The 14,885-nt window shown below is 66.7% G+C and overlaps 3 protein-coding genes across 6 annotated transcripts in view; 1 reads left to right on the plus strand and 2 right to left on the minus strand.

The window, feature by feature from the left end:
- EZH1 (enhancer of zeste 1 polycomb repressive complex 2 subunit) overlaps positions 1-14,885 on the plus strand; it is a 30,923-nt gene that overhangs the window by 2,384 nt on the left and 13,654 nt on the right. The window contains exon 1 of one of the 3 annotated variants that reach the window (XM_082779105.1): positions 5,660-5,878. The exons of 1 other annotated variant lie outside the window; for it this stretch is intronic. Coding sequence is in view for 1 of the 2 variants with exons in the window: in XM_082779103.1 (XP_082635229.1) it covers positions 14,141-14,151 (11 nt within the window). In the remaining variant the exon portion in view is untranslated. Of the gene's footprint in view, positions 1-5,659; positions 5,879-14,120; positions 14,152-14,885 lie in introns of those variants that run through there. One more of the 3 variants, XM_082779103.1, reaches the window with a different exon arrangement.
- On the minus strand, positions 1,729-7,601 carry VPS25 (vacuolar protein sorting 25 homolog). The gene is made up of 6 exons (XM_082779106.1): positions 7,288-7,601; positions 6,968-7,113; positions 6,444-6,497; positions 6,043-6,131; positions 5,659-5,734; positions 1,729-5,312 (listed from the first exon to the last, which is right to left on the minus strand). The coding sequence occupies exons 1-6, from the start codon at positions 7,479-7,481 to the stop codon at positions 5,200-5,202; spliced, it is 672 nt and encodes a 223-aa protein (XP_082635232.1). The 5' UTR covers positions 7,482-7,601; the 3' UTR covers positions 1,729-5,199.
- On the minus strand, positions 7,920-10,107 carry RAMP2 (receptor activity modifying protein 2). Of its 2 annotated transcripts, none has more exons than XM_082779107.1 (5): positions 9,985-10,107; positions 9,686-9,766; positions 8,670-8,768; positions 8,437-8,539; positions 7,920-8,341 (listed from the first exon to the last, which is right to left on the minus strand). In XM_082779107.1, exons 2-5 carry the CDS (start codon positions 9,744-9,746, stop codon positions 8,089-8,091), a joined length of 516 nt encoding a protein of 171 aa, XP_082635233.1. In that variant the 5' UTR covers positions 9,747-9,766; positions 9,985-10,107; the 3' UTR covers positions 7,920-8,088. The 2 variants fall into 2 exon arrangements, with proteins under 2 accessions (XP_082635233.1, XP_082635234.1); XM_082779108.1 differs by having other exon boundaries at positions 9,686-9,838; positions 9,985-10,102.

A 14,885-nucleotide genomic window follows, 5' to 3' on the forward strand; every position in this document is an offset into this window, starting at 1 on the left:
CAGCGGCGCTGAGACGCTCTCAGCTCCGGCCCCGCTCCTCCCGGGGTTTACTGCTGGGTGAAATCCTGAAATTAGGGTCATGCAAATGCCGAGATAGGGACGTGTCCGTCGGCCACGCGCTAGCCGGGGAGCCCTGGACAAGAGCTTGTTGTCTCTGCAGCTTAAGCGATGAGGTTGTTCTGCCCGGTGAAGCTGTTTACACAAAACACAAAGCAATCAAGGCTGGCGTTAATTTCTTTTCCCTAAGGTCGGATTGTTTCTGCCTGACGGTACAGGAAACGTGACGGGGAGGATTGAAGCGTTAGCACGGCCGTGTCCTCTGTGCAGATTTACAATGCCAACCTGAGGCACGGCTGCAGCCCCACAAATCCCCCCTGCCCCTTGTCCGGGCGGGAGGAGGGAGCTGCATTTAATGAAATGTTGATTCCCTGGGCAGGCTGAGCGTCCGGCGGCTAAACTGCACTCGGGCAGACCTCTGCTACCTCCACATGACCCCGCTCCTTCATTCTCCCAAAAAAGGGGGCTGGGGAAAACCTCCCCCAGGAAGGGAACCGGCAAAGTGCTCCTGTGCAGCACGGGCTGAGCTGAGAGCAGGGACCGCGTCCTGACCTACCCTGCGCTCCCAACAGCGTGCCCAGGGCACGTTCCTGGGGGAAAAGACACCGGAGGCTGCTCGGGGTGCACAGCCTGGGCTCTGCCTGGTGCCTGCAGCAGGGGCAGAGGCAGCAGCAGTTGCAGCAGCAGAAGCAGAGGCAGCAGCGACTGCAGCCTCCTGGCCCGCAGCAGCAGGCAGCGCCGTCTGCCAGAGCCCAAACCCAGCAGCGATGTGCTGCCGGCTGCGGTGCCGCGCTGTCCCTGCCGTGGGAGGCTTCTGCCTTGTGAAACCCGGCAGGGATTGACTCAGCGGTGCCCAGCAACGCGCGCCCGTGCTCGGCTGCACCCTGCCCAGGATCAGCGCGAGGATGCGCCCGCTCGGCCCCAGCTCCGTTGGCATCGAGGGGCGTAGCCCTGCAGGCACCTCCAGCCCCGCTCCCTGCGCCAAGCTGCTGGGACACGTCCGGGGCTGGCGAGGAGCCCGTGCTGTTTGGTGAGGGCTCAGACAGCAGGAGCCAGGCAGGGCTCCTTGTCTCGTCGCCAGCAGGCTCGTGTCCCGTCACCGAGTGTTTTCACCGTGGGAGGAGATGCCTCGAAAGGTCCCGGAGGAGCAGAGAGGGTGGAAATTGGGCACGGAGCTCACCCTGCTCACCGTCCTCCCCGGTGAGCAGCTGGAGGAGCCTCCTCTCCCCAGCCCAGGAGCGCCGCAGACGTGGCAGGAGCGAGGTGACCCAGCGGGGGGACGCAGGTCCCCTCCCAACCCACCCCAAGTCACCAAGCTGGAGCCAGGCTTGGGCTGAAAGCAGAAAGCTGCAGCCCACAGCGAGCCCTGCCAGCGCTCGGAAAACACGCGGGGCTCCCCGGCACCTTATCAGGGTGACATTGCTCCCGGTGCCAGCCCTGCGCTTTGAGGAACCGCCGCAGCCAGGCAGCTTCGCCGATATTTTGGCTGCTGGGAAGAGAGCAGGAGACTGGGATCGCCCTCCTCAGGGTTCGATCGCTCATCAAAGACCGAATCCAGAGAGTTCTGCCAGAAATCAATGGCTGGGATGGGCCCAAGCACGGCGTATCTGCAGAGCCCCTCTGCCCAGGGGGGGCTGCGTGGGAGCTGAGCATCCCCAGCACGGGAGGGCTGAGGAGGAGGAGGAGGAGGAGGAGGAAGGCTCCCTGGAGACAAAGGGGATGTGTCCTGCTCGGTTTCAGCATTCCACACCTGCTGGGAGCCTCGGCCTCCCCTTCCAGCGTGCCCCCCTACCCTAAAGCGTGGAAATTTGGGGAGGAGGAGGCATCACTCCAACCTCAGCCGTGACCTTAGCCCCGGCAGATAACTGCTGAGGATTTCCTTCGCCCAGAATGACAGAAGCAACCCGCACACAGATGATCCCAACTCATCAATTTATCAGACCGAAGCAACTCCTGGTCCTCAACCGGCTCACGAAAAACCCCTCCGAGCTCTCTCCCTTCCCATGACCAGCAGAAGCCGAGTGTGCGGGGCCCCGATAGCGCCTTATCTCAGCCCCAGCCCCCTGAGCTCCACCTCGCCCCGGCCCACGAGCCCTAATCGGCGCGGCCAGACGGCAGCAGTGACCTCAGAGCCGGAGCTGGGGACCAGCACCCACGGGCCCATGCCGAGGAATCGCTGAATCCCGCGCCCCAGCACCATCCAGCGGGGTCCCTGCCTCGTCCCAGCGAGGTGTCGCGGCCCCAGGATGCCAAATCTGCCCCACGAGGCTTTTGGCAGTGTTGGTGGCCAAGCTCAGGGCGCTCGGCTGCCCTCCTCTTGGCACGCAGCCCCATGCCTCATCCCAGGGCCGTGCCTCCTGCTTCAGCTCCCTCTGCCCTGGTGGATCCCCCACTTTCCATTTTTTTTTCTCTCGGTTACGTGGAATTGTTTCATTTCTTTCTGCCAAAAAGCACGGAGGGAGCAGGGCTCTGCCTCCTCCCTCTCCAACCCAACTTCCCGAACTGCAGCCCCGCATTGATCAGAGCAGAACCAACCCCACCACGGTGCCCCCAGGAGCGTGGACAGGTTTTGGTTTATTTTTAAACCATCAACACCAAAACCCCGTGAGGAGGGCTCAGGTCCCTTTGCACTGGTTTCAGACCCCGACACCCCGCCCAGGCAGCTCGCAGCTACGACAGGAGAGGCCGAGGGGAAGCTGCCGGAGCTGCTTCAGCCCCGCGTGGAAACGAACCCAAACCTCCCCTGCCCTTTGCCTCGTTCCAGGAGCGCACACGGCTGCAGCGCCGCACACGGGGAGCACGGGGAGGAGCTGCTTTAGGTGCAGGGAAGTCGTGCTTGGAGGCTACCCCGCTCCCTGCAGGTTAATTCATCTCCTTCCTATCAAGCCAGCACCCTGGGGCTCCCAAATTAAGGGTTTTGAGCACCCCCGGGGAAGGTGAAGCAGACGGGCTCTGATGTCCCAGTCCCGTGATTACGCCATAAAGCGCCACGCGAAGATAAGGAGGCCGGTTTGGGAGGACAATAAAAAGGCTTTGTTGTTGCCTGCCAGCAGGTGCTTACATCACCACGAGCTCCAGCTCGCCCCTGGCGTGCACCTCACCACCAGAAAACCCGCAGGGAAAAGCAGCAGCAGCCCGGCCCGGGAGGGTGCGCCGAGGGGAAGCGCACTCTTCCTCCTCACCTCGCTGAGCAAGCTGGAGGAGGAAGCTGAAAACGAGCCGAGAATCTCTGCCAGGAGGGCCTTGGAAAGAAAAAGGCTTAATTTTAAGCTTATCTAACGTCACATCGGCCATTTCCTAAGAAGGGAGCAAATTTAATTAGGAAGGCAGAGCGGCTCAAGGACGGCGAGGTTACGGCCAGCACAGGCAGCTCGGAACACAATGCGAGAGGTCAGCACCACGCACGGGCAGGGGGAGAAACACAAACAGCCCGGGCTTGTCTCTGCAGACTCATTATCCCGGGTCAAACGTGGATGAAATTAAACGCACAGAACGGCCAGCACAGAAACATCCTGCGGGGGAACGACAGCAGGGAAGGGAACAGCACCCAGAGAGGGAAATCAGCGGGGACAGTGGGAAAAGGAACAAGGCAGACCCCAGGCACTGACCCAAGCCCCGGGGAGATGCTGGAGGACGCAGCCCCTGTGCAGAGACTTTCCCGGGTGCCCTCTGAGCTGCAAACATCCGGGGAGGGCCCCGGTGCACGCAGGGAGTGCCGGTTTGCTACGCTCTGTAGCGCAGAGGAACAGGACACGGAGGAATTTTTGCCACCAGCCTCCCAGCACAGCTCCAGGAGCGCTGTGTCTGCAAGCAGGTGGGTACAGCCCAATGCAGAATGGGTTCCCGCTACAAAAAAAGGTATTTTAAAATTCCCCCAGTCCCACAAATCCAGCCTGGGCTCTGGCATCTCGTCTGCACCGCTGGTTACCACCGCCAACGGGTGCCAGCAGCACCGCAGCTGGAGCGGAGCCCAGGAGCCCAGCGAGGGGCAGGGAGGGAAGGACGAGCTGAAGCGTGCCGAGGGGCTCTGCGAGATCCTAAAAACGACCTCAGGGGCTTGGATGAAAGGTCACTGCAGCGCAGCGCCCTGCATCCGCCTACGGCGAGTGCCGAGGCAAAGACCGAGCAAGGGGAGCTCGCTCCTTCCCCAGGGGAGCTCCCTGCTCAGCGATTAAGGATTTACCAGGTCAAAGACTGGACCTGGGTCACTCCCAGCGAGCTGTGCACCTCGTTGTCAGCACCGAGAATCTAGAACTGCATTACAACCTCCACCAGCCTCTCGTTTTCGAGCTTCCCCCGCCACCTCTGCACCAAACCCGAGAGATTTTCGGCAGATCGCACGTGGAGATGAAGGCAGGCGTGGCCCCGAGGACAGGCAGGAGGAGCCCCCGTGGTCCACAGCACGTGGAAAAGCCCCAGCACTGCCTGATTCCATGGCAGGGGGGGCGGCTTTGCAATCCCCCCCACACCCAGCACGCGCTGTTTGTACAGCGCAGCAAGGAGACGTGGCTGAAGGGCAGGGATTCGGTGGGCCCTCGTGTTTTGTTTCGGATGGAAAAATAAAGACAGACCCAAACAGCCAGGCGGCTCTATAAATACATCCTGTCATTTTAATTACTCCAGATTAGCTCCTTGGCACCCGCCCCACCGCACGGCCTGCTCTGCAGCGAGCACGTGGTTCTTCCAGCGAGGTCTTTTGCACCGCAGCAGCAGCAGCACGTCCTGTCCCCCTGCCTCCAGCACGAGCAGTGGGGAATGCCGAGCCCAGGAACGCGGCTGGAAGCTGGGAAGGAGCTGCCCTCAGAGGCCAAGCCTGACCGGCCACGGAAGAGCCCATCCCCTGCTCTGCCGGGAGCAGGGAGCAGCCACGGGAGCAGTTTTCCCTGGTTTCACTTCTGGGTGGTCCCTCCCAGAGCCGCTGAGAGCAGCTTTAGCCTCTCAAACACAAGAGGGAGAAAAGAAAGACGGAGGAGCTCTGAGGATTTCTAAAAAGTCATGTCTCTGGAAGGCTTCACAGATTCTCCTCGCCCCAAGAAATCCCGAGTATGCAGCTGCTTTGCAGACAGGGCTTGAAACCAGGCCAGGAGACGAAACCTTCGCAGCTTCAGCAGCCGGAGAGGAGCAGCAGGGAGAGGGCTCCCATCAGAAGAACTTGACGCCTCGGCCGTCGTCCAGCGTGATGATTTCAGCCTTGTGCTCCTGCTGCAGGGCTTGCAGGGCACGAAGCAGCATGGCCTCATCCAGCCCGTGGAACTCTAGGGAAGGACAGGCAGCCCCGTCAGCGAGACGAAGAAGGAACACAGCGGGAAACAGAGGGGCTCACGACATCTACGGGGCGGTGACAGCGCAGACAGAGGGCCCTGCAGGGCACCTCTCAGACCCCAGCACCGTAACACTACAGCAAAGCCACAAGGCCCCGCTGCTGCATCAGCCACAGAGCCTGGAGGTCAGCAGACACGAGGCAGCGAAGAAGCCAGGCGTGAAAATTCAACAGCCTGCAGCTCACCCCAGGCACTGGGAAGGCCCAGCTAATCATCTGTTTGGGTATTTGGATGAAGCGTGCCCTGAAAAGCTGCTGGGGGACACAGCTCGTGGCATTACCTTCATCTGCAGTGTCGTCGCCGCTGACCAGCTCGTACAGCGTGAACACGGAGTTGGTCAAACCGTTCTTCGACACCTGGAAACGTGAAAGCATCGGGCAGATCTGCGCGATTTAACGCCCTCCGCACGACCCCTCGCGCACCCCAGCGCAAACAAAACGTAACGCGGGCAGCCCCCAACGAGCAAAACCACCCTCAGAACATGCTGGGGCGTCAGAAAGGTGAGAAATGACACCTGAGGGAGCTAACACAGCCCCATGCAGTGAGCAGAATGGAAGCAGAAGTAGGGAGAAAGCATGAGGAAGACGTTCAGGAGTCTTTTACACGAGGCCCTCTGGATAGGGAAAGCCCCCTCTGTGCACTGGGGCAGCCTCCAGCTCCTCACCCACTGGTAGATGAGCTTTCCCCACTCCTCGGGTCTCCTCCACATGATGAGGAAGCTGGTTTTGTTCTTGTCCAACCACTCCAGGTTCCCTGGAAACAACAGGAGGAAGGCTTCGAGGCAGGGCACAGGGCTGGGACAGCAGTCACGGCATCACGCCTGCGGGTGGCTGGAGGTGCTGCCTCCCCCCCTCCGTTTGGATTTCCCCCCCCGAGACCCCTCCTCGTGCAGCGGGGGACCCGAGGGGCTGCAGAAGGGGCGAGCTGGCCCCGGGGGCTGGCACGGGGAGAGCCCCAGGACTGCTCCTGCAGCAGGATGGTGCCGGCCCGGTGGGGCTGAGCCCCCCCCCGGTAGAGGACAGACCCCACCCCCATGGACAGACGGACGGCCAGACGGACACCCACCGTTTTTGCGGAGCTCCTCCAGCACCACCTGGATGGACTCCAGCGGCAGCTTCCCTGGGAGGGGGGTTAAGGAAGCACTGACAGAGCTTGGGGGGGGGGGGGGAAAGGGACACAACACAGGGGTAGGATTTGGGGATGAGGGTAACTGGGATTGGGAGGGGGGGGGGAACTGGGATGGGGTGGGTGTAACCGGGACGGGGCGGGATGGAGGGTAACTGGGACTGGGGGGGGGGTAACTGGGATTGTGGGGGGTAATTGGGATAGAACGGGATGGACGGTACCTGGGGGAGGAGTGGGGGTTGGGATAGGGACAACCGGGGTGGGAGACGACAGGGGGTAACCGGGGGTGGGGGCTTGGGGAGGAGGGGGTCGGGTTAAGGCAACCAGGGCAGGGGAAGGATAACGGGGAACCGGTACGGGGAAGGGGTGGGGGTACCCGGGGGGTAATGGGGGTAACCGGGGCCGAGGGGTGTTGGGGGCGGGGTCCGAGGGGTTTGTGGGTGGCGGGGCCGTGCCAAGGATACGCTGCAGGCGGCGGTTGGCGAACAGGGGGCTGTCCTGCGCCTCCCGCACCGTCATGGCGGGCAGCCGGTGCCGCCGGCTGTAGGCGAGCGCCAGCGCGCACCAGGCCGCCAGCTGCTTCTGCCGCGTCTCGCCGTTGGGCTGCAGCCTGTGGGGGGCTCCGCCATGGCACCGGCACCGGGACCAGGCCGCGGCCCTCCCTTCCCCCGCCCCGGTTCCGGTTCCGGTCCCGGTTCTGTTCCCGGTTCCGGTTCCGGTGTGTCCCCCCCCTCCCACCACGCACCGCCCGGTGCCTCCCCCCGCCCCCGTTGCCGGTGCTCACGTGAAGAAGGGCGGGAAGCTGTACTGCCACGGCCACACGAAGCTCATCGCCGCCGCCGCCACCGGAACCAACCCCGCCGCCACCGCCGCCGGCTTCCGGCTTCCGGCTTCCGCCCCGCTAAGCCCCGCCCCTCCCGCACCCGCCCCGCCGCTCGCCGCTTCCCCAGACCCCGCCCCCTCCAAAGCCACGCCCATCCCCTCCTAAACCCCGCCCACCTATCCGAAGCCACGCCCACTCCTCCTAACCCCGCACACACCCCTCATAACCACGCCCACCCATCCAAAGCCACGCCCATCCCCAACCCCGCCCCCAACCCCGCCCACCCCCTCCTAACCCCGCCCACCCCCTCCGCCCCGCTAAACCCCGCCCACCATCGAAGCCCCACCCCCACCCACTGTGCCAATCGAAAAGCCCCGCCCACCCCGCGAGGCCACGCCCCTCCATCAAACCCCCGCCCACACCCCTTCCACTCAAACCCCGCCCTTAGCCACGCCCCCTCCCGTTAAGCCACGCCCCCCGCGCCGGTGCCCGGTGGCTGCAGCAGCGCTGCCAGCGGGGGGGGGGCTCCCGGTGCGGTGGGGCCGTGGCCGGGAACCGGTGGTGGAATGGGCACGGAAGAAGCACCCCGGGGCTGGGGGAAGCAGCCTTTACTGGCCCGCCGCGGGCTGGCGGGTGGTCAGGGAGGCACCGGGAGGGGGGTTCCTGGACCCATTCCCCCCAGTACGCGAGCAACCGGGACCCCAGCACCGGGCACCGGGCACCGGGCACGGAGGTGGTGATGGCGGCGGCAGCGGCGGCACCTTAGGGCTGCGCCTTGCCGTCCTTGCTGCGCCAGATGACGACGGTGACGAGGAAGGGGATGAGGCAGATGGGGGCGAAGACCATGGCCAGCAGCACGTCCTCGGGGGGGTCGAAGACCTGGTTGCCCACCGAGCAGTTGTGGAAGTAGCGGTGGTGGCTCTGGAAGATGAACCGCTCGGCCAGCGCGTTGGGGTAGCTGTAGTAGAGGTGTTCGGCCGAGTCCTCCAAGCACGCCTGCAGCCAGCTGTAGGGCCTGCGGGACGGAACCGGGGCGGGTTGGGGGGCGCTGGGAGGGTTTTTTGGGGGGCTCGGGGTCGCCCCCGGCCACGTTTTGTGCCCCGTCCCTACCTGCTGATGACCTTCCAGTCGCACAGCTGCGGCGCCGTCACGTTCCTCATCAGGTCGACGAATACCTCCCAGCACCTCTCCGCCATGGCGCCGTACACCTCCTCTGCACGGGGACAGGCGCTGAGCGCCGGCACCGCACCGGGGACCGTGCCCGTCACCCGCCGTGGATTTGGGGACGGGCAGAGGGGAAGGGGACGGATTTGGGGATGGGGGTGCTGCTGGTGCTCACCCACCTGTGGAGTTGTCCTTGGCCATCGGGGGGCTCGTCCTCGCCTCCTGGCCGAAGCCCTCCGCCTTGCCGGCCGTGTGGCACAGCCCCCGCCCCAGCAGCGCTACGGAGGGGACGGAGGGGACGCGGTCAGCGGGGTGGGCACGGGGTGGGACGGGAAGGGACAGGACAGGAGCCACGGGGAGGCTGGAGCTGGTGTTAGGGAGCGAGGAGGCGACGGGGAGGATGCCACCGGGCTGGCTGCGGGTGACAATGGAGGGGATGGGGGCTACCAGCCGGTGGCACGCGGTGGCCCCAGCGGGGCCGAGCTTTGTCCCGTCAGCAGCCCGGGCAGGGCTGAGGCAGGAAGGAAGAGGAAGCGCTGACCGCAGCAGAACCCCCTCCGTGCTCCATCGTGCCACCGGCGTGGGGCGCGTCCCCCCGGCACCCCGCCAGCCGCCCGCCCGGCCCCGGTGCAGCCCTCGGGAAGTCGCCGCCTCCATCCTGTCCCCTGGGCAGAGAGGCCGCGTTGCTTGGCGAATCGCCCCCCGTGGCTTTTTTGGGGGGCCGGGGGCTGGCTGGAGGGGACCTCTGGGGCTGGCACGGTGGCTACGGCAAGGGTAGCCCACCCTGTCCCCAAGGATAGCCCACCTTGTCCCCAAGGGTAGCCCACCTTGTCCCCGTCCCGCTGTCCCTCCTTACCGGGACCCCCCCAGCCGCTCTCCCGGTGCTCACAGGAGCACCCCACGAAGGAGCTGCATGCACGAGGGTCCCTTCACGCCACTCTCCCACCTCTGTCGCAGCCGGGACCCCTCCATCCTCCCCCCCCCCCGAGGTGCTGTGCCCGGGAAGGGGGCGCCCCCCATCCCCCAAAGGCAGCACCCCGATGCGAGGCGGGTGACGGCCCCCGCAGCACCGCGTCCTGCTCGCCGCGGGGTTTTGGGGCTGAAACGGCCCCGGATGAAGGACGGCGGCCACGTGTGGGGCTGGCACGAGGCACGGAGCCCCCCCATGGCCACAGCCACCCCGCCGTGCACTTACCCCAGAGCAGGAGGAGCCCTCGGGAGAGGCGGCCGGAGCCCGTCGGCGCGCACGGTGCCATCCTGCCACAGCCTGCGGGGGCTAACGAGCGGGACAAGTATTTCAATGGAAATAACAGGAAGCGACTCCTTTCCTCTGACAGGGGCAGTTTGACTACAGGAGACGTGTGAAAAATGAGATTGCTCAGCGCTGCTTTCAAGCAGAGCTCCCGGCGGGACCCCCACCCCCCCCCAAAAAAAAAAAAAAACCCTTCTACTACCGCCGCCGCCGGACCCCGGTGGGCATCGCCCCGCGCTCACCCCGGGCGGCCCGGCGGAGGAGAGAGGCTTCTGCTCCCTTCGCAGCCCCGTCCGGTGTGAGGAGGCCGCGATTTTGTTTACTTGTGTATTTCTCTTTAATCCTGTCTGGGCTGGGTTGTGAAATCCCTCGTCTCCTGCGTGGAGGGCAGGCAGCCCGGCAGCGGGGGGGAGTGGACCGGGGAAAGAGAAATTTCAAGCCTCAGCCCCGGGACGGGCGCTGCCGCTCGGCTCTGGGGTGTGTGTGTGGGGGGTTTGGGATTGTGGTTTGTGGCCCCAAAACCGGGCTCGCAGCCCCCCTTTAGGGCACCTGCCCCACGCTGGGACTCGTCCCGGGTGGGAGCCGAAGGGCCGGCGGCGGTGCCACGATGTGCACGAGGCCCGAGCGGGCAGGGAGGTGGTGAAAGGGCAGAGGAACGAGGCTGGCAACGCCGGCCCTCGGCCCCAGCCCCACCGCGGGGCTCTGCCAAAAGCCCTGCTCCCACCCTAGGGGTTTTTCCCCGCAGCCCCCAGCCCCGAGGAGCCGGCTGAGGCCGCGCCAGCTCGTTTCGCCCCGCGGCCGGGCTCCGACCCAAAATCTTCCCCTTTTAAAAAAAAAACAAAAACCCTCCCGCAGGAGCACAGATCACAACTCAACGCATGTCGGGGACCCTCCCTGCCTTGGCCAGCTCCTATCTCCCCGCTGCTTCGCGCCCTCCCTCGCCAACGCTGCTGGCGGCCGAGCCCGAGCGGCCCGGGGGCTGCGCGGCCGCCGCTGGCCCCGAGACGCATCTGGAAGCCATAAAACTGCCGGGGTCGCAGCCCCCGCTCCCGCTCCTTTTGTTGTCGGAGCCGCTGGAGCCTCCCGGCCTGAGCGGGTGCCAGGGAGACACCCAGTGAGCTCAGCACGGCCCCTCCCTGGGCGCCCCGAGGGGACGGGAAGGGACGGGATGGGGGCAGGAGGCCAGCACCCGCCGTCACGGCCCCCACCCCGTGGCCTGGCACCGCGGTGCTGCCCCGCTGGGACCCACCCTGGGGTGCTGGGGAAGGGGCTCAGGACATGGGGAGGAGGCTCAGGACATGGGAAAAGGGCTCAGCCTCTGGGGAGGGGGGGTCAGCACACGGGGAAGGGGCTTGGCACGTGGGGAGGGGGCTCAGGACATTGGGAGAGGGCTCAGCACGTAGGGAAGGGGCTCAGACCATGGGAAGGGGGGGTCAGCACATGGAGAAGGGGCTCAGGACATGGGAAAAGGGCTCAGCCTGTGGGGAAGGGGTTTGGCACGTGGGGGGGGGGGCTCAGCACATGGGGAGAGGGCTCAGACCATGGGGAAGGGGCTCAGAACATGGGGAGGGGGCTCAGACCACGGGGAAGGGGCTCATCCCAGCAAGGCCACAATCCCAGGCCTTGGCGATCAGACCCCCGGTACCGACCTCACCCCACAGCACAGGACCCCCGGACCCCCACCCCGCTCACCCTTCGCCCCCTCCGTTGAACCCCCGGGGTTTGCTCTCAGCCCAGTTCGGGCACTGGGACGCCCGGGGCTGTGCCACCCCCCGCCGGGCTCCGAGCCCCTCTCCGGGCTCTGCTGAGGGTGAAGGCGGCTGCGAGGGGCACGAGGCAGCCCAGCCCCACCGCCACAGCGGCAGCCAGCCCGGGGGGCAGCCCCCCCGGCCCGGGGGGCTCCGTCCTGCTGCAGTTGCTGAAATATTCGCCGTGGACCTGCAGGAAGAAGGCGTCGAGAGCGGCGCTGGGCCAGGGGCAGGCAAAAAGCTGGGCCAGCAGCTCGGTGCAGGCGGAGAGCTCGCTGTAGGCGCTGCAGAGAATTGGGGAAAAAGATGGGGTGAAGGCAGCCAGGGGGTGCAGGACCCCCGTGGGGGCTGCTCGGAGCCGTCTCAGCACCCACCTCCCGATCTGCTCCCAGCGGCAGCGGCTGCCCTCGGGGGTGGCCATGAGGGCGGCGTGGAAGGGGGCCCAGCAGTACAGGGCCACCCAGTCCTGGTAGGAGTCCTGGCAGCGGGACGGCCCCCCCAGCACCTCCGGGGATCCTAAATTGTGGGGTTGGTTACCCACAGGGCACCAAACGGTGCCAACAGCCCCCAAGGGGGGCAGCCCTACTCACCGTCCTCGTCCAGGTCCAGGTAGTCAGCTGGAGGGACAGACGGAGGGAGCCGTCAGCACTGGGGGGGGACCCACGGGACCATGCCCAGGGCCCCCGTTCCCCTGTGTCAGCCCACGGCCACGGCATTGCAGCCTTACCTTCATCCTCGGGGGCTCCATACAGCGGGTCCCCGCGCCCTGCAGCCAGGAGAAATGGGATGGAGGGCTGCCCGGCCGGGGGCAGACAGAGCTTTTGGGGGGGGTCCCGGCACAGCGAGCCCCCTTCCTCCTGCCCCTGAAGGCAAGCAGGGGGCTCCTGGCTCTGCCTTCGGCTTGGCTGGGGCAGGGCATTTTCTGAGCAAAATGTGCGTGCCAAACCCGCAGCATCCTCCACGGGGAGATGCCAGAAGGGGCCGGGGAGATGCCCCCCAGCACGGCCTGAGCAGGACGGGGGGCAGAAAGGGGGCAAGGTCCCCATGGGGAGGCCCCCAGTCCCTTCCCTGCTCCCCCCGCAGCCCCTTACCCTGCCGGAGCACTGCAAGGAGCAGGCAGCAGAGGAGCTGTGCCCGAGCCCGGAGCATCCTCCTACCCACCGGGACGGCTGCGATGGGGCCGGGGTTGCCACCGGGGGTATATCCCAGTCCCGGGGCCCGTCCCAGTCCTTTCCACCCAGTCCCGACGGGTGGGAGGGTCGGGGGGGGTTGGGGGGGGGGCAGTGAGGTCCCTGCGTTGGCCTGAGTCAGCAGCGAGGCTCCAAAGGCAGCAGATGCAGGGGGCAGGAGGGATGGGGGCTGCGGGTGGGATGCGGGCACCCACTGCCCCCGGGGACCCGCTGCGAGGAGGGGGGTGACGGGGTGACCTTAGTGGTGGCGGTAAATAAGGAAAGGGTGAGCGTCAGGAGGACGGAGCCAGGCTGTTTGTGGGGACACCCCATGATAGGACAGGGGGCAGCGGGTGCCAGCGGGAATAGAGGAGGTTCTGCTTGAATTATTTTAGGGGGAGGGTGGCAGGGCCCTGGGACAGGCCATTCGGGGGGTTGTGGGGTCTGTGGAGACACCCAAATCCCCCCTGTGGGACCTGACCCAGGCAGGACGAGCTCTCAGGATCCCTCCTCATCCCTCACCCTGTGGGGTTGTGCGACCCATTGGGCTGTGGGGCAGACCGGGACTTGTAGGGGTAGTTTAGGGGGGGCTGTGGGGCAGATCAGAGCCCCTGTGGGGCAGATCAAGGCTTGTTGGGGCAATTTGGGCCTTATGGGGGCTGATGGGGGAAGGACGAGCAGCCCCGAGCAGCCCCGGCCCCACCGCCCGGGACAGTCCCCACGCAGCTGCTTCCTGCCCGGCGCCACCACCGCCCTTCCGAGCGCGTCCTGCCCGGGGCGAGGCGCACAGGATGCGTCCCGGGGCCTCCCAGTGGCCTCCCAGTGGCCTCCCAGTGGCCTCCCAGTGCTCCCAGTTTCCAAGCTCTCGGACCCCCAGAGGCCGAGTGTTGGCCCTGCTGCACCGGGTCCCGACACCGGCAGCCGCTCCCGGTGCCCGCTGTGAGGGGGAACGGCCCCGGGACCCCCCGGGACCCCCCGGGACCCTCCCCCAGACCTCTCCCGGGACCCCCCTGGTGCCCCCCAGGACCCTCTGGGCCCCCCCCGGGGCTGCTTGGCATGAGCCACACAAGGGGCGTGGCTTAACTCGGAGGGCGTGGCTTATGTCGAGAGGCGTGGCTTAGCTCTGGAGGCGTGGTTTAACTTGGAGGGGCGTGGCTTAACCCGAGGGGTGTGGCTTTGAGCGGACGGGGCGTGGCTTGAGCTGCACACCACGCTTGGCTGCAGGCTAAGGGGCGAGGCCACCACCAGGGAGGGCGGGGCCTCTACACGAAGGGGGCGTGGTCTGCAGGTGAAGGGGCGGGGCCTCCGCGCACAAGGCGGGGTCTCGGGGCGAGGGGGCGGGGCGCTGCGCGGTGGGGGCGGGGCTGAGGGTGAGGGCGGGGCCTCTAGGCGGAGGGGCGTGGCTTATGTGGGGGGGAGGGGGCGGGGCTTCGTCTCGGCGCATGCGCGGTGCGCAGGGGAGCGCGGCCTCCCCCGGCGCGATGGCCGAGGAGTGAGTGCGGGGCGGGGCGGGGCCTGGGGTCCCGCGGGGGGCGGGGGGCGGGGGGGGCGGTGGGAGGGGAGGGGCCGCGAGGGGCCGCCAGGGGCGGGGGAGCCCCCGGGGGGGGGGTGGAGGGGGAAGGGGGGAGCCCGGGGCTGCTGGGGGGGTGTGGGGGGCACCGGGGGGGGGCAGAGAGGGGCCCCCGGGGGGCTGCTGGGGGGGAGAGGGGGGCAGTTGGGGGGTTGGGGGGCAGGTTGGGGGGGTGGGGGGCAGAGTGGGGCCCCCATGGGGCAGATCGGGGCTTGGGGGGGTAGTTTGGGGGGGCTGTGGGGCAGATCCGGGTCCCCGTGGGGCAGATCGGGGCTTGGGGGGGCAGTTTGGGGGAGCTGTGGGGCAGAGAGGGGTCCCTGTGGGGCAGATTGGGGCTTGGGGGGCAGTTTGGGGGGTGTGTGGGGCAGATCATGGTCTCTGTGGGGCAGATCAAGGCTTGGAGGGGCAATTTGTGGGGGCTTTGGGGCAGATCGGGGGTTGTGGGGGGAATTTGGGGGGGCTGTGGGGCAGAGAGGGGTCCCTGTGGGGCAGATTGGGGCTTGGGGGGGCAGTTTGAGGGTGCTATGGGGCAGATCGGGGCCTCTGTGGGGTAGATCGGGGCTTGTGGGGGCAGTTTGGGGGGGCTGTGGGGCAGATCAGAGCCCCTGTGGGGCAGATCGGGGCTTGTGGGGGTAGTTTGGGGGGACTGTGGGGCA

The sequence above is a fragment of the Aythya marila genome, assembly GCF_965140915.1.
Source record: "Aythya marila genome assembly, chromosome: 25".
Classification (NCBI taxonomy): Eukaryota; Metazoa; Chordata; class Aves; order Anseriformes; family Anatidae; genus Aythya; species Aythya marila.

What these genes read in the sequence shown, in the direction of transcription:
- VPS25 (XM_082779106.1), bottom strand. Translation starts at nt 7,481, where the DNA reads ATGGGCGTGGCTTTGGAGGGGGCGGGGTCTGGGGAAGCGGCGAGCGGC. An exon ending in GGAGGAGCTCCGCAAAAACG is followed by an intron (nt 6,132 to 6,443) that starts GTGGGTGTCCGT and finishes TGTTGTTTCCAG; the next exon opens with GGAACCTGGAGTGGTTGGAC. An exon ending in CGACGACACTGCAGATGAAG is followed by an intron (nt 5,313 to 5,658) that starts GTAATGCCACGA and finishes GTCCTTCCCTAG; the next exon opens with AGTTCCACGGGCTGGATGAG.
- RAMP2 (XM_082779107.1), bottom strand. Translation starts at nt 9,746, where the DNA reads ATGGCACCGTGCGCGCCGACGGGCTCCGGCCGCCTCTCCCGAGGGCTC. An exon ending in GGCCAAGGACAACTCCACAG is followed by an intron (nt 8,540 to 8,669) that starts GTGGGTGAGCAC and finishes GTCCCCGTGCAG; the next exon opens with AGGAGGTGTACGGCGCCATG. An exon ending in GACTGGAAGGTCATCAGCAG is followed by an intron (nt 8,342 to 8,436) that starts GTAGGGACGGGG and finishes TCCGTCCCGCAG; the next exon opens with GCCCTACAGCTGGCTGCAGG.